General features: G+C 47.2%; 1 protein-coding gene across 1 annotated transcript in view; it reads left to right on the forward strand.

Moving 5' to 3' along the window:
- LOC119372090 (rho-associated protein kinase 1) overlaps nucleotides 1-24,395 on the forward strand; it is a 68,476-nt gene that overhangs the window by 24,955 nt on the left and 19,126 nt on the right. Inside the window, exons 9-16 of the mRNA XM_049420257.1 lie at nucleotides 1,484-1,689; nucleotides 7,853-7,935; nucleotides 10,302-10,419; nucleotides 11,354-11,476; nucleotides 12,616-12,849; nucleotides 20,002-20,379; nucleotides 21,394-21,626; nucleotides 21,865-21,934. Coding sequence (XP_049276214.1) covers nucleotides 1,484-1,689; nucleotides 7,853-7,935; nucleotides 10,302-10,419; nucleotides 11,354-11,476; nucleotides 12,616-12,849; nucleotides 20,002-20,379; nucleotides 21,394-21,626; nucleotides 21,865-21,934 — 1,445 coding nt within the window. The remainder of the gene's footprint in view (nucleotides 1-1,483; nucleotides 1,690-7,852; nucleotides 7,936-10,301; nucleotides 10,420-11,353; nucleotides 11,477-12,615; nucleotides 12,850-20,001; nucleotides 20,380-21,393; nucleotides 21,627-21,864; nucleotides 21,935-24,395) is intronic.

The following is a 24,395-nucleotide window of genomic DNA, read 5'->3' on the forward strand; positions in this document are numbered from 1 at the left end:
TGCAAAGCTTGAATAGCGTAGGGTCTTTTGGAGGACCGAAGAAGTGTCGTGAAGCGGAGTCGTCGTTGCGGTAGCTGCTCTTGCAGCCCGGCGCAAAGCAAGTCGGCATACCGCACTGTGAATATGTTCGCCCTCGTTACGCTTCGTACATCATGCACGTGTCTTCGTACAAGACGCTGAGCCTGGCCAAGAACAGTCGCAAAAATGACGAGCTAACAAAGCGCAGCCGATGCTGTAACCCACGTGCGCTCGTACATCGGCGGCGCCGATCACAACAAGCGCCAGCCGCGGGAGCTAGACGTGACTGCAGCGCCACTAGTTCTCACGACCGCCACGCGGACCGCCTCTTCGGCGGAGCTATTAAACTGAGTTTGTTCTAGTAACGTTGGTGTGCAGTACGGAGCTTATGTACGGAGTATGTGCTTACACTCCACCAGGAGTTTATTTCATTCATACTTTGACTGTTATTTGTCTCCTTACCCAACGTTTGTAGCAAATTCTTCAAACCTTTGAAAACTTTCTAAACTGTGTTGTATTCTAATAAATTCTTCAGCTTCAGTTTTTTTTCCTGTTAGGGTTAGCCAATTTCATCTCGATTTTTTGATAACCTCCGTACAAAGCCAGCTGACAGTGAAATCAAAAATTCATCGTTTGTTCACTTTGTATGGCTGTTCCTGTAAGATTGCTGTGCATCCAGTTTTCACTTGGTTCAGTAAGCTTGAAGTTGAGATAGCTAGAACGTATGCATACTCACAATTAGCACAGAAAACAGTAACAACAGGGGAAGGGGTTCATGCACGGGCACTGTCCAATGACTAAACTTTTTTTAAAGGGGTCATGAACCACCCCTCAGGCTTGGTAAGAAAACACATCCTGCAGATAGCAGACACTGCTGTGAACATCTCAGCCAAATCTTGCAGTCGTGCGTGGCAAGGAACCAGCAGAGTGCGAAGTTGCCAGTTTCTCAGTCACCCTCTTTTCATGAAAGGCCGGTCCTCACTTGCTTTAGAGCTGGCGGCACCCACCGTTTCCGTCGAACATTGGGTAGCATGCTATCGGCCAATAGCTGACATGAATCAAAAGCAGCATTTGGATAAGATGCACTTCTAGCTATGGGGTGCCGGCGCTGTGCTACGTAGTCTGCTAACGTTGCACAGTGAGCCACACTTGTGTGCAGGAATCGCAGTGGGAGAGTGATCGCGTTTCATCACGCTCTCAAGGTCATGACGTGCGCTGATGTCACTTCTTTCCCCCATGCCACCCCTTTCTGTTTAGCTTCCAGCGTGCTCGTTGTGACGAGAGAAGAGAGAAAGCGCTTAAACAATGCGACAAATCCCTGTAACTCCGCTCGACGGGTTCGAGAAATTTTCGTGGCAGTCGATGTGGGGAGGCAACGAACTCCGATGCCGAGGTCATTCGATGTTTTACTTGGAAGAATGGTTCATGACCCCTTTAAGAGCGACATCTAATTGCATCATCACAGCCGTGCCACCTGTGCTGCCCGAGCTGAGTGGGGACGACGATACGAGCAACTTCGACGACGTGGACCAGGACGAGACGCCCGAAGAGCACTTCCCCGAGCCCAAGGCCTTCGCAGGCAACCACTTGCCCTTCGTCGGATTCACCTACTCGGGGGACTACGCGCTGCTCTCGACGGCGCGCCTTCACGGTGTTGACGGCTTCAACGAGGTACGCTGGGGCACTCGCCCACTCTTCTTTGCGAAGCACTATGTGCATGGTCGGGAGAAGACAGAAGAAGACGTTGCTGTCGAGGATGTGCAGGAGAATGAAAAAAAAAAGTAAAAAGTTTAAAGGGCTGTTTGATTTCTAAACAAAGGACTGGAAGTGTATGAGAGTGTAAAAGTCGAGTACAAAACCAACCAAATTAGTGGCAGTACTGTTCAAGCAGCAATTCCGTTCTAATGCGATAGCATTAAAGAACTCGTTTTACAAAAATTCTGGGGTCGCCGTTAGTGTCGGTATCGCTGGTCGTGAGCGAAAAATTGTGGTGGATACAAATACAGTCGAACCCATTTATAACGAACTCGAAAGTGCCGCGAAAACTGGTAGTTATATCAGTAGTTCGTTGTAAATGAACTAGCCCTCAAAAACATGCATTTAGCGACACAGCCACTTTTTTTTCTGCGCATTTTTATTGAAAAGTGCTAACAACTCCTCCGGTGAGAAGTTAGGCCTTTTCGTGTTGTGAAGCGAGGCCCGCTGGGTGCACGAGTGAAATAAACCGCCTTTGCAGTGAACCGACACCGTTTCACTGAACCGCGGTACCGCTACGTGGAGCCGATCAGCCCTGGCTAGTTGCGTGCAGCGCATCGCCTACTCGGCTCACGCCATCACTGCCCGGCCACTTGCATTTGTACACGCATTTGTGCGCACGGGTGCGGCGAGCGGCCTGTTCGTTCAACAAGGCGAACAAGCATTTTGCAAGCAACGCGTACTACGTCTCCGCGATGCTCTGACGGCCCTGCACGACAGCGCGGCGCGCTTGGGTTGCCGCCTAATAAAACACGCAGTATACGCTTGCTGTAAGTGCATCGACGTTTCTCGGTGCCCGTGTTGCTCAACAACAGCGAGCTAGTTTCGTTTACACGAAGCGACGCGCACTTTATCTCGCACGGCGCGGCGGCGGCGGCGAACTTTCGAACGGCAATGGCATCACGCGCTTGTACTGCTTGTACCGCCGTCACCCCGAACAGTTTACGCCACACGTGCAGCCGAGCCGATAGCTGCAGATGAGTGTGATAAGGTTGTCGGCGATAAATCGTAATGGCACGTTCATCGCCGGCCGCCACATCGCCTTCGCTCTCTTCTGATGCTTATCCGTGAAGGAATCACCGCAATTGCGCGGAAGTCGTAATCATTGATCGGCCGGTCTCTGCCGTTACCGAAAAGATGAAATACATTTTGCGGCACATTGTGACGTCGACGCAGTCGCAGTGAACATTTAAGCGCCGAAAAGTTATCGCAGTCATCGCTTATTGCATTTTATGGCTTCTTGCGATCCAAGGCATAGGTTCATCGTAAGCGGTCGTAGCTGCAGAGAACGGCGCCAGGATAGGTTGCCGTGCGAAAGCTGACTGCAAGGCTTCATGCTGCCTACTATTTCTTTGTTTCTTTATTATTTTTTTTTTTTGTATTCCCTACTGCCATTCTGCCACGGAAGAAACGACTGGAAAGCGAGCGACCTCGCTCGTAGCGTCCGAAAGCAGCGCGTGCGGTGCTCGCCGATCTCGGGTATCTTCGTCACGAGTAAACTGGACCGCGGCATGCGCGAGCGCGCGCCTCTCATGCTTTAGAAGGCCTACTTTAACTTTTTTTTGCCTTGTATACGCCATATTTTTACCGCGACCGTGTCTGATGTGTTCGTTGTAAAAGTAGGAGGCTTTGAAAAATGTTCGCTATATGTGGACGCAATTTCAATGGGTAGCATAGCAAAATCGTAAGTGCACCGAAATATGGTCGTTATAACCGATTGATCGTTATATCTGGGATCGTTATAAGTGGGTTCGACTGTAATAAAAATCGTGGGTCCCAGCTGGAATCGAACCCAGACCTTCTGCATGGCAAGCAGGTGTTCTACCACAGAGCCACACCATTGCTCGAAACTGTTTTGGATAAAAAGTCTGTACGGGTTGAATTCCCCAGGTACACGCTATACAGGTGTTATATAGTGCGAGGCATCGCGTTAACGTGTAATATTGTGTAGCAGAAGCATACAATCGCACCAGGTGTCACACCATGTGAATTGCACGAGTGGGTGGTTTAAAGGCCCACCCATTCTAAAGTGCACCGACATAATTAATCATTATCAGCATCAACAAGGTGTGCAGCTGCGTAGGTGATTAATTATACCGTTGTGGGCACTTCACAAGTTTACTTGCAGTAGGCATTGTAGAATAGTTTAAAACAGCCAGTGTTATATGTACAGACAGGCGTTCCTTCCCCCTGAGAAGTGAAGCCCGACTTGCACATGAGAAGGCGATACAAATGGGGCCTATCGTGTTTTACTCTTGAAGGCGAAGCTCAAGCGTCTTCCAAGTTTTAAGTTCTTTCTGTTTCTGTGATTCAACTTATAGGGTTCGGGGACACCACTAGCTGTACAATAGTTGCCAATGAGCTCTCAACACGGTTTTACAAGTTAACCTCTAAATGTGACTTGGGCAGCATGTTGAAGCTATGACATTGATGCCGGTTTGTTCTTAAAGCACGCCCCTCACTTATTAGGAATGTAATGGTGTACTCTTCTGCGTGTTTACTTGATTGATGTCTGAAAATCAGTGCTAATGTCACGATTTTCGAGTGGAGATGTATTTTAAGCACTGCCTCAGTTCCATAAAGCTAACCACAGCGCAGATTTGCAGTTTGCAGTAGGCTTGTGCGAATAGTAAATTTTAGGTCTGAAGCGAATTCGAAGTGAATAGTGATTTGGTCGAAGCGAATTTCGAAGCGAATTCGAATAGTTTATGTTACATATTAGTATAAAGAAAAATGACCGTATTTGTCATGACCCAACTAACCAGCGCAATATTTTTAAAGTTGAAACAAGGCATATGCATATGTCATTCTTTTTGGTTCAAAGGGAAGTGGAAGCAACTTTGAGTAGTAGCAGGATTTGACTTTCGGTAGAATGCAAGTGATAACCTGTAAAATATGTTATGTTTTAAAATTTACTATAATTATAGCATATAAGCCGGTATGACAAGCTTTTAAACTTAAAAAATGATGAATCAATGTGAGGGTAATCCAGTAAAACCTCATTCACTCTTACTCGGTTATTTCGAAATCCCACATAATTAGAAGAATTCCTGCTGCCTCGTATTTTACAATGTAAATTTGAGTGGATAATTTGAAGTGGCGGTCAGTAACAGCCCGGTTAATTCAAAAAATTTCGGTGCCATGTGCCAATTCCCGATCCCGACTTAGCTGCAAATCCGCAGAAACGATGGCCCTTAGGAGCCACAAGGCAATGTATTGTAGTGATACTAATGGGTGACAAGTGAAGCATCTCAGCCTCGCTGCTGCCAGCGCAAGAAAAAAAAACAAAAAAACAAAAGGCGGTCTCGTGGTCAGCTGAAATGTGCGCCTGTGGAAAAGACATGCTTCACTGCAACACAGCAGTGACACGTGGGCAGCATGACGCATGCTTCTCTCAACGTCAGCACGTCATTATTTACCCATTCTTTCTGGGAAAATAGAGAAATAATAAAGGGTGGTCTGACGGAATTCGCGATGTATGCGAACCTCCGATTGGCGGTTGTTCCGGCTGTTTGCGCACTTGCACTGCTGGCGGAGTACTTGCCTGCAACGCCTACTTCGAAAACTTCAATGATCATCTTTTCCACCCAGAACACATCGCGAATTCCGTCACACTGGTCATTATTAAATTATTTATTTTAACAGAAAGAATGGGCGAACGGTTGCATCATGACGCGCTGACGCTGCCAGGAGCAGGTGACACGCTGCCCGCGTGTCACCACTGTGCTGCAGCGAAGCATGTCTTTTTTTCCGCAGGTGCGCATTTCAGTTGACCACGAGACCGTTTTTTTTTTCCTCTTTTTCTTTTTTTCTTGCGCTGCCAGCAGCGAGGCCCGCCGTTTCCCCGGTTTAGCAGCAAAATTGGGGCCAGGTACTGCTGGAAAACATAACCTTTGTAGTCGCACACTAGCAGGCACAGCACATGACCACCTCTGATTACTTCCAGTAATTCAAAGTTCCTTGCATCCCACTTTTTGTATGTTTGGTTAATTCCAAAACCCGCTTAATTAGATCTTTCACAGTCCCAGTGACTTTGAATTAACGAGGTTTTACTGTATGTTAATTTAAACTTGGAGTAAGGCTTCGCGACAGTGCGGATTTCTCCTGGAAAGGTGTATTCGCGGTATAGCACACCTCCACTGCAGTGAAACCATCTTTACGAGGGGTTACATGCGGTTTATATAACAGTCAACTGCCGATTTTTCGGACGCCCGATTTTCCGGACATGCTCGCAAATTCGGACGCTTTCGCGGCACCGTCACCAGCCCCATAGACGTCAACTGTATAAGAACGACCGAAGTTTCGGACGCTGAAACTCTTTGTCGTCTGATTTTTTCGGACTTTCTGCCCAAATAGCGCTGCCGAAAGGCGGTGATTGAAGCCCCCTCATTTGCCGCGTCGATCATCTCGTAGGTTCGAACCAGCGCTTTCGCGAGTCGATCTGTTTGCGACTAGTAGCAGAGTCCGAAAGTCAGCTTTGCCGCAGTGCCTAAGTGTTATGGGGTGAGGCAGACCAAAAATTCAAAGGGGCCGCTATCACGACGCCGTGCGGCGATGTCTTTACGGATAAGCAGCAGAAATGCACGGAGGCGTGATGGCGGCATGGTGGCAAACGCACCAGCACGGCTTAATCGCTGAGAACCCTTACGATAAGCATCTTCAGTTAACTGCTCGGTAGTGCATGTGGCCTAGCGCGGTTGCACGCGTACTGCACGCATTTAATAGACGAGAACCCAAAGACGCCGCGCCGCCATCCATGCTGCCTCTTTGCGCGAGACCGCTAAGTGCGCCGCTCAGACGCGTTGACTTTACGAACGAAACCCGCTCGCCATTGCCGCGCCCGTGTGCGTTCTGGAACGGAGAGGGCGTCACGAACCCTTTCATGGCAAATGCCTGCGTACGGTACAGCAACAGTACAGTGACGGCGTCAGCTTAGTTGGCGATGTGCTGAACACAACTATAAACGATCGGCTTCACACGCCAGCAAGTGCTGCTTATCAGCGGTGATGTGTGTGCGCATTGTTTACCTGCGTGAGCACATGCATCGGGGAAAGCCGGACGAGTCGTCCGCTCTTCCGCCACTGTGTTCCGCAGGCATCATTTCAAAACGCACCATGGGAGAGAGCCGTAATCTATTCCGCGCTTTGCCGGTATCAGCGACGCTCATCACGAGACGCAAATTTGCAAGTGGCGGTTGGCACGTAGTTAAGCGGGGTTCGCGGCAGGTAACGAATGCAGTTGCGAGAGCCCGGGCTCGCACCAAGATGCCTGATAAGTGTACTGGGAGGCATTAAAGCTATTTCGGACAGTGGCTGTGGCGATTTGACCACTTGAGCGGAATAAAAAAGTGTGAATTCGTTTTTTCGGACTGCCCGATTTTTCGGACGAATCCACGGTCCCTAGGGAGTCCGAAAAATCGGACGTTGACTGTATGTCTATTCGTTCATTTCAAATACTTCGAAATTTCCTAAAATTTGAATTCGTTTCGAAGCGAATTCGAATACTGTAATATTCGTTCGAATATACGAAGTGCTCGAATATTCGCACAAGCCTAGTTTGCAGTGTTAAGACGTAAACAAAGCCTTACAGCGCGTACGCATTCTCCAGTTCACAAGTGGTGATGGCAATCTGTGCTCTGTTCTTTTTGTTTTCTTTCTCTCCAATTCCCACTCCTGCCATCCCACCATTTGCTCCTTGGGCAGACCGACAAGGTGTGTATGCTTGGTCTTACCGCATCTTGTACAGTTTACCTGGGGAACTAAAGTTATGTATGGAATATCTAAGCAATGGCTGTAAGCACACTCTCAAGTTTGCGTGCCATGATGTGATGCTGTCATGGTGTCACATTGATGCTACGTCACAGAAACGAGCCATGACATTTGCGCATAGCTTTACACCTGTGAATAAAACACACAAAAATGTTTGACCGCACGGAAATGCGTGGACACAATGGTATTAGTGGATCTGTACAAATTTTCTTTTGGGTGGGAAAGCGGCAGCTGTGGGCAAGCTCATGTTCTCTCTTAGATTGCAGCCAACTGTAGTTGTTGCTGTGTTTTAGGAACTGCTTGTCGTGCAGGGAAACGGGCCGTCACCGGATGTCCTTCAGGAGGAGATTACACACCTCCGCGAGGCCAAAGAGGAAGCAGAGCAGAAATACAGGTTGGCTTTACCTGTTCCTTTAGTAACAATTTTTATTGGTGTTTCGAGCATAATTTAAGCGACCGGGTAAAAAAAGTGATGTGTTCAGACAATGTTGCCAGTGTTATTGTAGTTCCTGATGAAAAGCTTGGGTCTCTTCATTGGTAAAGTAACTACAAATGTCTAACAAGTGATGCAGAATTTCAATAGCGTGCCATCTATCAGCTCCGCTATCAAGTGTCAAAGCCTTGAGCAAATCGCTGCAGCACGATGAACAGATGCAGACGCAGCATTCAAGATAATAGGGCCCATGCATCCATGGCAAATTGAAAATGTGTGGAGCATCTCAAGGTGCCAGCTTGCTCTCTGGAACTTCCTAACTCTTTGCGGTTCGAAACTTTACACACCTTCTGTCCGTTCCTGTCTGAAACTAAAAAAAAAAAGCGATGCTCAAGTAAAAGAAGTTTACTGACTCCTTTAAAAGATTGGACATAATGCCGTGAGAAAATGCATGCGTGAGTCAACCATGATAGAGCTTGTCCAGCAATGCCTGAAAACCAACCACAAAGTGTTAGAAGTGTTGTACTCAACAGGGTATCTTAAAAGGCCAGTTGGTACATGTTACTGCTATGCAAACAGCATGAGAATGGGACGCAGGGTAACAATCGAACGACAGAAGCGTTGACGAACAACTGTGGGCAAGTTTATGCAACGGAAAAATATTCTATTCAGTCGATATACACGTCCACAATGTAATGGTTGATGGCCCTGCATTTGAGTCAAACTTAAACTTGTTTGACTTCTTCGATTTGATATTTTATGCATTATTATTGTTTTAGTTATTTTCTTTTGTTGTTGTTTGTTCTTTTTTATTTTTCATTCATTTAAGGGGCCCTGCTATTTGGATGTACTGCTCACACACACTTCATTTGAGCTTTTCCCTTCATGAAAGGGCTTTTTCTAACACTTAGGCATTAAGACTGTGCAGGCCTTACTTAGTAGGAAACTGTAGGGGCCATTCCCAAAATCTGCCAGGTTTTCGGAATTTGCCATCTTATCACGCCTGATTGACTAGAAATTGTTTGTGTGGTGCAATAGAGTAACTGTTGTGAAAAGGTTTTCACAGTAAATGTTTGTGTTTTTCTTTTTCATGGCTATTACAACGTGCATATTATTAACCTCGGATGAACACTGCAAATTGGGAACCAATGTCTGTGTACACGTTCTCAGTTTTAAACGTGCATTGAAGGGAAACCCTAAATCGGTTCAGACTGATGAATTGTTCTTCGGAAACTCTATTGACATTTTTTTACAATCATAGGTCGGCCATTAGAAGAGGAACTGAATGTCAGAGTCTCATTTTTCAATATGACATGGAAACACCAGCACCTTTTGTCATTGTGACATCACGGATTTGTCTTTTTTTTTCATTTTCGCCAAATTTCAATGAAATTTCCTGGAAGTTGCTACGTTAAGTCTCGGGCTGCCTTAGAAGACAGTGCAATTTTTTTTATTGACAAAAATTTAGGCAGGGCTTTGCAGGTGACATTGAATCTTCTGACTTCACTGTGAGCTGTGACAGGAACGTCAAGGTGGCGTGGCCACTCATGTCTTTCTTTTCACTAGGCTTGTGCAAATAGTAAATTTCAGGTTCAAAGCGAATTCGAAGCGAATAGTGATTTGGTCAAATAATTTCAAATCGAATTCGAATGATATATATCACATATTATAAAGAAAAATGAGCATATTTGTCATGACCCAGCTAACTTGCACAATATTTTTTTTTATTGAAAGTAGCCATGTGCAAATGTCATTCTTTTTGGTTCAAAGGGAAGTGGAAGCGACATTGAATACTAGCAGGACTTGACTTTCAGTAGAATGCAAGTGATAACCTGTAAAATATGTTATGTTTGAAAATTTACTATACTTAGATCCGGTATAATGAGCTTTTAATCTTAAGAGATGATGAATCGATGTGAAGGTAATTTGTTCATTTAACCTTGAAGTGGGGCTTTGCGGCAGTGCCTATTTCCCCTGGATAGGTGTATTCACGGTATAGCACCCCTCCACTGCAGTGAAACCATCTTTACAGGAGGGTACCAGCGGTTTATATATGCCTATTCGTCCATTTCGAATACTTCGAAATTTAGAATAATTTAAGTTCGTTTCGAAGTGGATTCAAATACTGTAATATTCGTTTGAATATTCGAACTGCTCAAATATTCGCAAAAGCCTACTTTTAAAGCATCTTCTGGTTCACTAAGCATCTTGTTGTACCAAGAGGAGTGTTTTTAATATTGTAGAAAGAATAATTTATGAAGAGTAAAATCATTTTTCTTATTTGTGTCCCTTTAAGCAGTGCTTGTATTGCTTTTGGCATTGTGCAGGCACACGCTGAAACAACTGGAGACTGTGTCAGCACAGAACGAGCAGGCTACTCTCCTGGTCTCCGAGAACCGAGAGCTCAACAAAAAGATGACGCTACTCTCGCATGAAATCAAAGAGGTAAGTCATTGTCTCTCGTGTGATCTTGCGGCACGTCTTGTTAAGCTCGTTACATTCCGTAACGCAGAAGTACGGCATGACTGGAGCTGCCGTGTATGGCAGGGCCAGCTTACGTCTCATTCTCATACCTTGCGCATTAAGCAGTGTTTGTCGTTGGCACACATCGTGCACTAAGATCTTGTTAGCTTGATGCTTGTTAATGAAGAAAGATCGGATCATGTGAGACTGTCCCTCTGGTTTCAGCAAGTGAATGCATTGCACTCAAATCTCATTATAACAAAGTCATATCTGCCATGAAAATAACTTCGTTATATCCAAAAATTTGTTATAAACGTTTATTTGTAACATTGTAGCTATGACAAGACTATTCTTCATCTAATTCGTTATAACTGATAATTCGTTATATCCATGTTCGTTATATCGAGGTTTGAGTGTATTTAATGACATCAAATGCTTCTAAATTGGACATGTTTTGCCATCACCGATTGGATGGCCCCCCAGCAGCATTGTGTGCTGATAATGTGCAATGCAAAAAGAGCAAAAGAAAGTGAAAATAGTGCTGATATCCCAGTGAAATGAAGGGGTGCAGTTGCCATAGCGATACTGTTCAAAAGTAGGAACTGTATGGGAATGACATGAACCTGTCATGAATTTTTCTTTCTTGAATAACAACACCAACGGTTGATAAGCTCTGTCAAGTAAACTGCTGTACAGAGACAAAACTTAACAAGAACTTTAACCGCTTTCTAAGTAGACGACACAACCAGACTTCGGATGTTCCACGCTCTTGAATTACCTCCAGCATGGCCGAGAGTGCGTGTCAACGGCGAGATGAACTTACTTGGACATTGCAGATTTTGCGAGAGCTGGCTTGCAGATATTCTTGGCTGTTTGTTTAGACTTACAGGCCATCCTCATGTTTTGTCACAAACAGAGCCAGCGAAAGTACGAGACGGAGTGCGAACACCGGCGCAAGGCAGAGATCAAGCTGCAGGAACTGTGGTCCAAGCTGGAGTGTGAACAACAGTCTCGGTCTCAGCTGGCCTCGGCGTCTCAAGTGGGTTCCCGCAAGCAGAATTTGACTTGGGATTTTGCCTATCTGTCTGGCAAGATTACCACTACACTTTTAGGCTGTGGCAAAGTAGGCAAATATTTCATTAAGTTAGTGCGCTGGGTAGGCATTGGTCTCTCTGGCTAGTTGGGCTCAAGTTTCTAATGGGCTTCCAATTTATAGGGCATTCTTTTAAAGCCATGTTAAGACGCAGCACTTGCCTGTTTCGTGTAAAATAAATCGCAAAACTACATGTAGTTCGAAGCAATACAGAAATGAACGATAATTGCTCTGGTGCTTTTCGCCACTTCAAAACATGACGCCCTGCAGTGTTCAGCATTGGCTGTCACAGGTGCCTCTGTTCCTTTTGAACAAAGCGTTGGATTTGTTCCAAGTAAAGCACTTGTGCCACAAACTGCTATATAACACAAAGGGGCAAATGTGCTTAACTAATTGGAAGTCTGTTTAATGCATATACAATTGGGGAGCATTTGGGTGCTAGTCAGATGTGGTATACAAGCACGCTGTGACCAACAGGCCTGAACATGAAGAGAGAGACAGTAATAGCAGAGAGAAAATGCGAGGAGGTTCAAGTGCTTGTCCACGTCGTTTCTATGTCTGTAGTCACAAAGGGAAACATTCCACAAGTTTTCCCACGAAGCTGAGTAAAAGGTGCCCAGAAATGAGCATGCGCTGCCATCTTACTGACGAAAAATAATTGACATAGTTTACCCACATACTCTTGCAAGTGGTGCAGTAGAGTGCCAATGCTTGCAACAGGTACAGCTGCCATGACTGGAACAAACCACTTCCCATGATTGTTAGGCTATTCTGTGTGGAGTGCTCCTCTGTTCGAGATGGTACACTTTTGATCCGCAACGCATTTTCGCAAGCGTTCATATACGTACTGCATTGCTAGATGCATTTTTGTCTAACCGCAAATGTAACGAGATGCAAGTATGTGACTATAGAATATCTGTGTTTGGTCTATGTGCGTGTGTTTCGTTTGAGCTTGTAATCTCGTGCTAGAAAACAGGTAGGTGACAGTTTTTTTCCTTTTCACGAACCTTTCTCCACCTCATGGGCTTCAACAAAACTGACTTGCTATTGTGTGTGTTTGGTTTGCATTGCGTCGTCCATTGCAGGTGGCATCAGAGAAGGCGTCTGCGCTCGAGAAGCAGCTGTGGGAGCTGAATGACAAGCTGAAGCAGGAGGCCGACGCAGCGCTGAAGCTGAAAAAGGCCAACGCGGAGCTCGCGTTGACTGCGGCAACGCGGGAGCGCACCTGCCAGGAGCTGCAGGAGACTGTAGGTGCCCTGCGCGGCCAGGTGGGCTCCCAGGAGCGGGACCTCTCCAACATGCAGATACAACTCGATCAGGTAGGCTGGCGTGTTGAAACTGTTCATTGTTGTACTTTCATGAAAACAATCATCAGCCTTTGAGCAAGAAAGAAAGCAAAGAAGCTAGACGGTATGACCTGGGTCGATCACATTTGAAATGCTTCTTAAAGTGCCCCTCACCAGGCCACATAGGAAATTTTACTTATGCACTGGAAGTTGCTCTGTGACCAATAAAGAGCATTCTACCGCAATAATTTTTCAAATTGGTTCATTACAAGCAGTAGTAAAAATATTTTGAAGCAGTGCGCAACAATGATGTGAGGAGGCGAACTTCGCATTCTTGCCACTTACCCTATCTAGCCTTCGCAAGCCAAACTCCTTCCCTGCGTTCTCCCATGCCGGAGCCGGTGAATGACGTCACGCATGTGCCACGATGCGTGGGTGACATGGGCTCTCCTTCCTTCTCTGCAATTTATACTGCGCTGTAGTGCCTCAGTGTCCTCCTCGCCCGCTGCTTCGTGCAGCGGTTGAGGAAGACAGTTGAGGAGGACATCAAAACTGTCTTTGGTGCACGGCGCCCGTTAGGAGAAGAGCAGACGACATTCAGTTTGAAATTTCAGCTTTTTTCGCGGCGCGTAGCGATGTAACTCTTAGCAGACACGATCGTGAGCTCGCAATGTAAGCATTGCACTTGTCAGCTCAAGATGGCCAGACCTAGTGAGAGGCCCGTTAAGTCACTTTCGCCACATCATACTATTGTCATGCAGAAAAGCGCATTAAGATCGGGAAGGGGCTACCAACTGTCGTGGGACACACCACATTTTGTCTCTTACTTGTGCAAGTGCCGTGTAATAACTACTACCGGTACGATCACTGACGTCTAAATACTTTTCTGGCAATCATTCAGTGCTGTACATGACATTCCTGCAGCCCTTAGAAACATTAAATAAAATCTAAAGGTGTGCGAATACACGAATACGAATCGAATAGTAGCCCCGCGAATATTTCGATTCGCAAATTGGATATCTACATTCAACTTCTCAAATAGCGAAAGTTCATTAATATGTAGTACCTGACGGGTGCATGGCATTACTACACGCTAAACAGAACGCACATTTAAGTACTAAGTACAAATGTGCACCTCCTGATGTGCGCTGCCACTGCCAACAAGGAATTAAATGCAATGCCACAGAAAATGTTGCATAGTGTACCCATTGGAAGGCCTTTCCTTTCTTTTTATCAAAGCTCTCACACGACCATCGAATAGCACGCTATGGCAATGCCTAGGAGCATTTCAAAACTATTACAAGGTCCTGGAACACACAACCGCAGACAGAGCAGACGGACATGCGCATCAGCTTTCCCCAGTACTTGTGTGCACATCTGTGCCGTTATCTGCTTGTGAGCGAAGACTGGCGCCGTTTCATAGAAACACAGTACTTGCTATCGCGCGAAGCCAAGCACCCCAGGCTAGTTACGTGCAGCGCGTTGCCAACTCGACTCGTGTGCTTGCTTTACGTGCCACACACGCGTGTTTGCTGCAAGTGAGAGTGTTCGTCGTATCCACTCCGTTCCTGACCGTGCACAGGCGATGGCAAGCGATGCGCACTCCGCGTACCTGCAACCCACTTGCGTTCTTGCTGAAGGAGGTGGCAACGAACGGCGCAGTGTCACCTATTAGGGTTGTCACCTATTAAAAACGTGCAGTACGCTTGGAACAGCAATAAGTATGTTTGCCATGGTAGTTTCGGTGCAGTGAGGTTCCTCAGTGCACTTGTGTTGCCTGATCATGTACGAATGCGGCGAGCACTTTGAGCCAGTTCTGCTACAGCGAGCTGCTCTAGTTTCCACAAAGTGAAGCACACTTAAAGCGGTCCAGCACAAGGATGCCTACAGTAAACAGCAGCACGGCACTGGCAGAGCAATTGGGTTGTCTTCAATTGAAAGCGCGCAGCAGGCTTACAACACTACACCAGACGCACTGCCTGAGCAGATACCTTGGAGATACTTATCATGATAGGATTGTCGACGAGAAGTCACTGGAATGCGTTCGTTGCTGGCTGCTGTCTCGGCTTTGTTCTCTTTAGATACTTATCCGGAAAGACATCACTGCAATAAAAGCGAAGTCGGAATCATTGATTGACCGGTCACTGCAGTCGCCAAAAACTAGAAAACTCAGTCGTTGCAAGGGTGAAGCAATAAATGCGATAGCAACAAATTGGAATGTTATGCAATGTAAGGCTTGCGGCTAACTTTTTTAGGATCTGATTTTGCGTAACTATACAAAATGCTAATGTAAGGAAATACAGTCGACTCTCGTTAAACGGAACCTGAAGGGACCAAGAAAATGTGTTCCATTTAACAGGAGTTCCGTTTACTGAGAGAGGAGCAGGGCTGCAGAATTCAAGCACGAAACCAATCATGCCACAGGCAGTTGTTCCGTTTAAGCAGCAGTTCCGTTTAACAGATTTCCGTTTACTGAGAGTCTACTGTACAGCCACTCCTGGGAGCAAAGCAGTTTTTATGCTGTCTGTTGTCTCAACGCGAAGTAAGCGGTGAGGGCATCGCACGTACAAGAGTAGGAGCCATCTACTGATGTCTGTCGTGATAGCACACGCGCACAACCATGCCCTTTTGATAAAAGTTCGCATTTGCTGCCTGCGCGACGTGGCCCCCTCTCCTCAGCACTCCTTCATGCTCCTTCACCCGAAGAAAGACATTCGGGCCATTTCCTCTCAGGCAGAGAGGAAATGGCCCGAACCACAGGCCTCGCACACAGGACAATGTTATCGCATGCGCCCTTCATGCTAAGGAGACGGCTGACTCATTTCATCTGTGCTTCTACCATGTTCTTCTGAAGCACTCGCGCCCTCTTACTCACCTGTAGAACATACAACGTGTGGGGCAATGTTATTGATTTGGACTTTACACGGAGCATGACGGCGATGGCGACGGCAAAAAACTGCTGAGAGTATCCATTGTTGCTATTGCAATTGTGGAAGATCTTTTGTGGCACATTGTGGTTTCGGCCACACAGAGAGCCAAGAAGTGCAGGTAATCTTTGAGCGACAAAAAGTGGTCGTGGTACGCAGTAACCAGTAGGCATAGGATAAGCTACTACTTAAGTGACCAGTGAATACGTTAGGCTCCTCGAGAATGCATCGTGGAGCTGTCACAACTACGTCTGCCACTCAATGATATTCAAGAAAAGCTGATATTTCTACTTCGTTTATATGACCGCGTGTTAGTTTGGCAACTTGAGCAAACACATAGTGCAGTGCTTTATACAGCTGTACACCCCCTCTAACATCGCATGTCAAGCAAACAGAAAACTGGACCATACCTATGGCCGCATTTCACAACGGAAATTTATTTTGCACGCAGACATGTAAAAATCAAGGCTGTTAAACGAAAATTTTTTCTATCTTCATTCTTTCTTTGTTCGATTTGGTATTCGATTTGAAAGGTACTCTTCGGTATTCGCACACCCCTAATAAAAAAAACTCATGCCAGTTTTCCTTTGTCACTTTACGAATCTCCCTAATTTTGAGGTCCTCCAGGTTGGCAGGTATGTACATGTGAATGTTTTATTAGAACACAAGTTGGTGTGTTGCCTTGAGCCATATATATGAGAACTTCTGATAATTCAAACTTCTGATGATACAAACAAAAATCCTGGGGTCCCCTCGTGTTTGAATTATCGAAAGCCTATTGTAATTTCTGACCATATTCAAATACTGCATCTACTCGCATACTAGCAATGTTCGATTGTGTTGGCTAAATGATGGCCACAGTTATGTGACGTTGGCCATCCACAGTTATGGCAACTACGACGTTGTCCTTATTCAGTCTCAAACAAATGACTTAGCTGTCTAATAGACTTTTCACTCGCGAAGCTTTCTTTTAGTGTGCTTCCATATCCTAAAGAGCGCAATAATGGAACTGCAGGAGAGTCGCATGATCTGAGCAGAAACGTCATGTGCGAGGTCACACCCCCGCGAAAATTCAAATAAAAGGCAAGGTTCTGCCCAGCGCTGCATAAGCATAGCTATTTCGCCAGTGTCAGTGTTGGCCCGTGTCACTGGGGGATCATTTGCAAAGTGGCACCTGTGCTGTGCCACTTTGCAGTTCTCACTAGTATTTTGCAAGAATCACAATGGCCTAAGTAGCATAAGAATGAAGAATTTTTTTGTTATACCCAATATTCGTTGTAACAGTCGCGATAAAAATCAGCTCTGACAAATTGGCAGTCTGGCTTTCGAAAAATTCTTTATACAAAAATGAATTGGTCCAGGCTTCAAAACCACTATAGATGAGGTAACCTTTACTTCTCTCCTTGCGGCATTTCAAACTTCGCTTCATACAGTGGCACAACGAGTCGAGTGCACTTTTTTTTTGCTCTGAGTGACCAAAATTTCCACAGCTTTTTCAAACAATTAAAAAAACATGGTTGTGAATTGTCTATCAGTATTTTTTAAATGCGAAGCATTTCTTAGCGAACTTCTGCGACTTTGACCGTATCTATCTATCTATCTATCTATCTATCTATCTATCTATCTATCTATCTATCTATCTATCTATCTATCTATCTATCTATCTATCTAGCCGCCTACGACTTTGTGCTCTCCTGGTCGCTTGGTTAATCGAATGTGCACCAAAATTGGTATGGCGTAACATGACTGTATGACGAACATAAATGACAAGTCATAACATGAAAATCATGACACGAATGTCATGTACAGCATGATTTACATGCTACGCTCATGGTGCGCTGGCGGCCGTTTCGCTAGCTTGATATACACCAAAATTGGTATCTTGTGACGTGACTGTGTGACGAACATAAATAACACGAGTTAACATGAAAATCATGACACGCATGTCATGTACAGCATGACTTACGTGCCACGCTCATGGTGCGCTGGCGGCCGTTTCGCTAGCTTTATATACACCGAAATTGGTATCTTGCGACGTGACCGTGTGACGAACATAAATAACACGAGTTATGAAAATCATGACACGCATGTCATGTACAGCATGACTTACGTGCCACGCTCATGGGGCGCTGGCGGCCGTTTCGCTAGATTGATATGCACCGAAATTGGTATCTTGCGACGTGACCGTGTGAAGAACATAAATAACACGAGTTATCATGAAAATCATGACACGCATGTCATGTACAGCATGACTTACGTGCCACGCTCATGGGGCGCTGGCGGCCGTTTCGCTAGATTGATATGCACCGAAATTGGTATCTTGCGACGTGACCGTGTGAAGAACATAAATAACACGAGTTATCATGAAAATCATGACACGCATGTCATGTACAGCATGACTTACGTGCCACGCTCATGGGGCGCTGGCGGCCGTTTCGCTAGCTTTATATACACTAAAATTGGTATCTTGCGACGTGACCGTGTGACGAACATAAATAACACGAGTTATCATGAAAATCATGACACGCATGTCATGTACAGCATGACTTACGTGCCACGCTCATGGGGCGCTGGCGGCCGTTTCGCTAGATTGATATGCACCGAAATTGGTATCTTGCGACGTGACCGTGTGACAAACATAAATAACACGAGTTATCATGAAAATCATGACACGCATGTCATGTACAGCATGACTTACGAGCCACGCTCATGGGGCGCTGGCGGCCGTTTCGCTAGATTGATATGCACCGAAATTGGTATCTTGCGACGTGACCGTGTGACGAACATAAATAACACGAGTTATCATGAAAATCATGACACGATTGTCATGTACAGCATGACTTACGTGTTACGCTCATGGGGCGCTGGCGGCTGTTTCGCTAGATTGATATGCACCGAAATTGGTATCTTGCGACGTGACCGTGTGAAGAACATAAATAACACGAGTTATCATGAAAATCATGACACGCATGTCATGTACAGCATGACTTACGTGCCACGCTCATGGGGCGCTGGCGGCCGTTTCGCTAGATTGATATGCACCGAAATTGGTATCTTGTGACGTGACCGTGTGACGAACATAAATACCACGAGTTATCATGAAAATCATGACACGCATGTCATGTACAGCATGACTTACGTGCCACGCTCATGACACGCATGTCATGTACAGCATGACTTACGTGCCACGCTCATGGGGCGCTGGCGGCCGTTTCGCTAGCTTGATATAAACCAATATTGGTCTCTTCTGACGTGACCGTGTGACGAACATAAATAACACGCGTTATCATGAAAATCATGACACGCATGTCGTGTACAGCATGACTTACGTGCCACGCTCACGGGGCGCTGGCGGCCGTTTCGCTAGCTTGATATATACAAATATTCGTCTCTTACAATGGTGTGACGAACATAAATAACACGAGTTATCATGAAAATCATGACACGCATGTCATGTACAGCATGACTTACGTGCCACGCTCATGGGGCGCTGGCGGCCGTTTCGCTAGATTTATATACACCAAAATTGGTATCTTGCGACGTGACCGTGTGACGAACATAAATAACACGAGTTATCATGAAAATCATGACACGCATGTCATGTACAGCATGACTTACGTGCCACGCTCATGGCGCGCTGGTGGCCGTTTCGCTAGCTTGATCTACCCCGGAATCGGTCTTGCGCGACGTCACTGTGTGACGAACATAAAAAATAGGAGTTAACATGAAAACTATGACACGCATTTTCCTCAATGACATACAAGACGATGTATGCAGCTCTTTGCTGGCTGCTTCGCATTACATCGATTCCCACAATGTGTGGGATCTGCCGGCTTTTTTTTTCTTGCTTTTTCTGTTGCCTTTCGAGTTTTCAGGCTCGGGTGAACCAAATATTATATCGCCGTGGCCCTCACATTTTCGGTTGCATTGTAAAAAGTCATTGAAATGAAGCGTGGCCAAGCAAAGTTCGTATTTAGTTCACTATAACCAGTAATTCACTGTATCAATGTTCGTTATAACAATGTTTAAGTGTACTGCCAGAACCAGGGTCGACAGTGACGTGCTTTTCTACCAGTGATGTCATACGTGACATTTTGCTTGACATCACGGGACATTCCCACATGGGAAGGCAACTGGAAGTTTTGCTACTGCGCTCTTAAGGATATGGAAACATGCCTTTCTGGATAACCCATATAGGCGTGCCTATCAGCTCCCTGCTACTCTTGGTTGATCAGAGTGTCTTCTCCTATCAACACAGGAGAAGGCAGCCTGGTCGTCTCGCACCCAAGAGCTTGAGAGCCGGCGGCAGGCGCTCCAGTTGGAGCTGGAGCGGGTGCGAGAGAGGGAAGCCCACGCGCTTGAAGAAGCCCACCGGTTCTCGGCGCGCGTCCTCGAGCAGGAGAAGCAGCGTGCCGTGCTCGAGCTGGAGTTGCGCAACGCCCAGAACCGCCTGGACCGACAGGCCTGCCCCGACAAGAGGCCCGGCGGCGGAGGCACCGCGGACGACGAGAACAGTGCGGAGGCCCTCACGGCCCAACTAGCCGAGGAGCGGCAAGCGCGCCAGCAGGCCGAGGCCACCGTTCAAGACCGCGAGCGGCAGATGTCCATGCTTACCGTGGATTATCGACAGTTGCAGGTGGGCTGCATGCCAGTGGTTTATGCCAAAATACTCTGTACTAGCGGCTGTTGAGTGCTAGGCAGCGACTACTTTTGTAGACCACTCTGAGCGGGAACCAAGATATGCATAGCATTATGTGATTGTTGGCATGATTCTTGCATTGTTGTTGCAGTATGATAAGAGACAAAATACAGCGTGCTCTTGTTAATTTGACCCTGGTTAACTTATTTTTTCTGTTACCATATGCACTCGTGTAAGGGCCGCACTTTTTTTCTGCGATTTTGATGGGGTGCGGCCCTTCCACGGAAGTGTGAAATTTTGGTTCAATTTTTGTTCAAGTGTTTTTTCTTTTCGATCGCAAGTGGTTGTGCTATAGGCAGTCGTCAAAATGAACGGCGGCACAAAGAATCAATGGCGCCGGCGAGAAAAGCGACAAGATCTCCCAGGTAGGGGTGCCACGTGCCCGAAACTCACAGATAGTGCCGCGTGACGAAGCCGCAGGACAGCTATTGCCATCTGGTGGCTCCCGCGAAATGTGGCGTGCGCGAGATGCGATGACCCTACCGTTTGCTGACGAGATTTCTTTTTTCCAAAATTTGGACTGCCAAGTAGGGGGGAGCGGCCCTTACACAAGCGTGGCCCTTAGTTGAGTGTATACGGTAATTCAATCCCGACTAAGTGTCCCAATTAATGCCGATGCATTTCTATAGGACCAAGCTTTATTGCAATAATGAAATTGCGTTGTTACCTTATAATTGATAATCAGTGTTTGTGTTGTCTAGTTATCTTCTCTATTGTTTGTCCTTGCATGCTTTATTTTTTTCTCCAAGGATTTTCTACCAATTAGCTCAATATTTTCGTTCAGAAGGTGTTTTTCTGGCTTCACACGGAATTGTTCAACCTCCTCGCTGTGCAGTGCTGCGCATTAAAAAACTCTTGCACTGCAAATCTTTGCCACGATTTTCTGTCTGCTGCTCAATCAGTGCTATGGTGCGGTCGCCCTTTGACCCGTGTTTTTCTGCGGTGGTTCAGACACAGCTGCAGCGGCTGCAAGGTGAGCATCGGCAAGAGGCGGACAAGGCCCAGGCGCTACAGGCGCAGCTGGATGAGGAGGCCCGCCGACGTGCGCAGCTGAGCCAGCAGGCAGCCCAGCAGGCCCAGGAGGTGGCCCGGCTGGCTCTGCGCGACCGGCAGGCGCAGACTGCCCTGGCCGAAGCCCGCCAAGCACAACAGGCAGCCCAGGAGGAGCTGGCCAGGATGCAGACGTACGTTCCCTCTTGTTTCGTGCCGCACGGTAACTGTCGTAGCAGCTTATTACTTAACCACTTCCCTGTTTTAGACTATCACAGCTCGTCCTTGGCGCACCGTCCTCAAACCATTTTGGACGAGTGTAGCTCGTCCGCTTTGTTAAAAGTGACAGAACAGTGCAAGAAAACTTAATGGACTTGTCATTTCCTTGTTCATCCCGTGCCATCATTCATTTTATTGTTCTTTCTATTGTAGGGCGAAAACCGTGGGCGAGCTGCAGATGAAGGAACTCCAAGACCAGCTTGAGGCTGAACAGTACTTCTCGGCAAGTGTGGTTGAATCTCTGAATGTGTTTTAACTTAGAGGTGAACATACGTGCAATTCAGGTCCCATGCTTTTTTTGTGTGTGGTGTTGCTTGGTGAATGAAACTCGCGAATGAAATTGACTTGATTCGACAGAATCGACTTCGCAGCATAACAAAACAAGATGCAGCTATACAGTGGAAGCTCGGTTATACATCCCTCAGTTAGGCAGTGACCTGCATTGTACAACGAATTGGCTTGGTCCTGACAAATCTCCCAGAGAAATAATGCACCACAATTATAGGACACAATTTTGCGCTGAGCCTACCTCGTACGACGCCTCTCTGGTGCTGTCCTGAGCAGTGATTCCACTCCTGCGCCAACTGCGCCAAAATGCGCCAAATTGTATTTACTGCGCCATCCTGATAATATCGACAAAATTTGCGCCAAAGTCTCGGGTTTGGGTGCGTCTATCACAGGCAATCGCACCGCCGGCGCGTCAGAACATGTGCAGCTCGATCTTGGGGCTGCCAATAAAGTCGCAATCGTGGACCAAGAATTATTCCGCTGAATAAATAGCGCTCGCGCGTGCGTTCCGAGTAAGCCACGATGCCATGCACGGTGCCGACGCAGCTTCTGTTCTGCAAGTCGGCTCGACAGCAAAACGCGCTCTCCGCAGAGCCTCGTGACGTCTAGGCCTATCGGTAGCGAGAAAGTGCGACGGCGATTCATCGGCGGACGTCGTCTGTTCCAGAAACGCTGCTGATAGCTCGTTTCAAGCGTCGCACGGCACGTAAGGAAAGCAATGTTCAGTAATAACTACATGAGTGCCGCTAAAATGTCTGTCACTTCCAGGGGCGGATCCAGGTGCCAACTTTGGGGGGGGGGGTTCTTTGATCTGACTGGGGGGGTGGGGGTGGTAGGGTAGGGATGAGGAGACAGACAGACATTGCAGGCAGGGTGGGGGGGGGGGGGCTGACACAGGCTTTGGGGGGGCGATCGCCCCTACCGCCCCCCCTCTGGATCCGCCACTGGTCACTTCTGTTTCCGGACATCGCGGAATGAAATCTGGGATCGCTCGCAGTAGATAAATGGGACAATATCGAATTTTCCTTGCTTCGCGTTTACGGAAGAGCACGCGAACGGTGGAAACGCGTTGACACTTTTCCTCAGCTATACTTTATCCATGGATCTTATTCCAGAACAGCTTTTTCGTAATTCCTTCTGCCAGCACGCGTCCGAGTTTGTAATCACTCTGCGGTAAATACCCCCTAAAAGGCCCTGCCCTTTCGAGCTCACGTGCTAGGGTTCCAATTCGAATTTTTTGCTTGCTTTTTTAAAAATGTCATCTCATTAGTAAAATCATGTCTCCTGGTCGGAGCAGCCGCAAATGCGCAGCTGTCAGTAGCGGGCCCGTCGCTGACGGCCCACAGTGAAGCGGCTACGCCATGTTACACGTCCGCTCCTCGCTTTCGGGGGTCAATAGCTAACGGTTAAAAATTACACCATCTCCCGCTAAAGGGGACCATGAGGCGATGCGAAGCCAGAGCACTTGCACGATCGCGTTCCGTTGGCGTTCGTTGGGCATGCTACCGACCTGGCGTCGTGGAACACGTAGAGGGACGCTACTCGCGTCGTACCTTCCATCTAGCCTGGCCGTTAATTCTCACAGGGCGAGCGGGGAACGCGGTCGACAGGCGGGCGAGAGGGGGGCAGCGTAGGAGAGGAGGGAGAAGGGGAGGGGACGCACATGCGCTCGAGCTCACCGCGGCGTTGCGCAGGAGAGAATTTCGGCATGTCTAGCCCGCGTTTCAGAGGAAGAGTGGAAAGGGGGAGGGGAGGGGAGAGGGAAAGTGGAGAGGGGAGATGGGTATGGGAGAGGGGAGGGGAGAGGGAAAGTGGAGAGGGGAAGGGAGAGGGTGAGTGGATAGGAGGTGTGTGGACAGGGTATGCGTATGCGCAGTAAGGGTGGTCACGCCGCACACCACCACCACCACCACCACCACCGGATTGAGCTCCGCCTTAAGATACTTCGCATCTAAAAAACTCAGTTTCGCTTAAGAGCGAAGCAATGAATGCGATACCAAAAAATTGTATTGTGAAACGAAGTAAGACTAGCAGCTAACTCTTTTGGATCCGATCTCGCGAACTCAACAAAACGCTGGTTTAAGCGAATATGGCCCCTCCAGGAACCGAAGCGTTTTTTTGCTCTGAGTTCTCTAAACGCGAAGTAAGCGTTGAGAGCACAGCAAGTTTACGAGCCGTCTCCTGATGCCTCGAGATAGCGCGCGTGCAAGCGACTGCGCCCTTCGAACGATGCGCTCCCCCCCCCCCTTCAGCTCCCCTGGCGTCCCTTCATGCTTCTTACGAAAGACGGGCGGGGCGTTTCCTCTCTGTTTGATGAGCAATCGACGGCAGGCCCGCACGCGGGAAGATGTTATCTCATGCGCTCTCCGTGCGACGGAAACAGACGGCCAGCTAGT

This window comes from Rhipicephalus sanguineus, chromosome 10 (genome assembly GCF_013339695.2).
Source record: "Rhipicephalus sanguineus isolate Rsan-2018 chromosome 10, BIME_Rsan_1.4, whole genome shotgun sequence".
Lineage (NCBI taxonomy): Eukaryota > Metazoa > Arthropoda > Arachnida > Ixodida > Ixodidae > Rhipicephalus > Rhipicephalus sanguineus.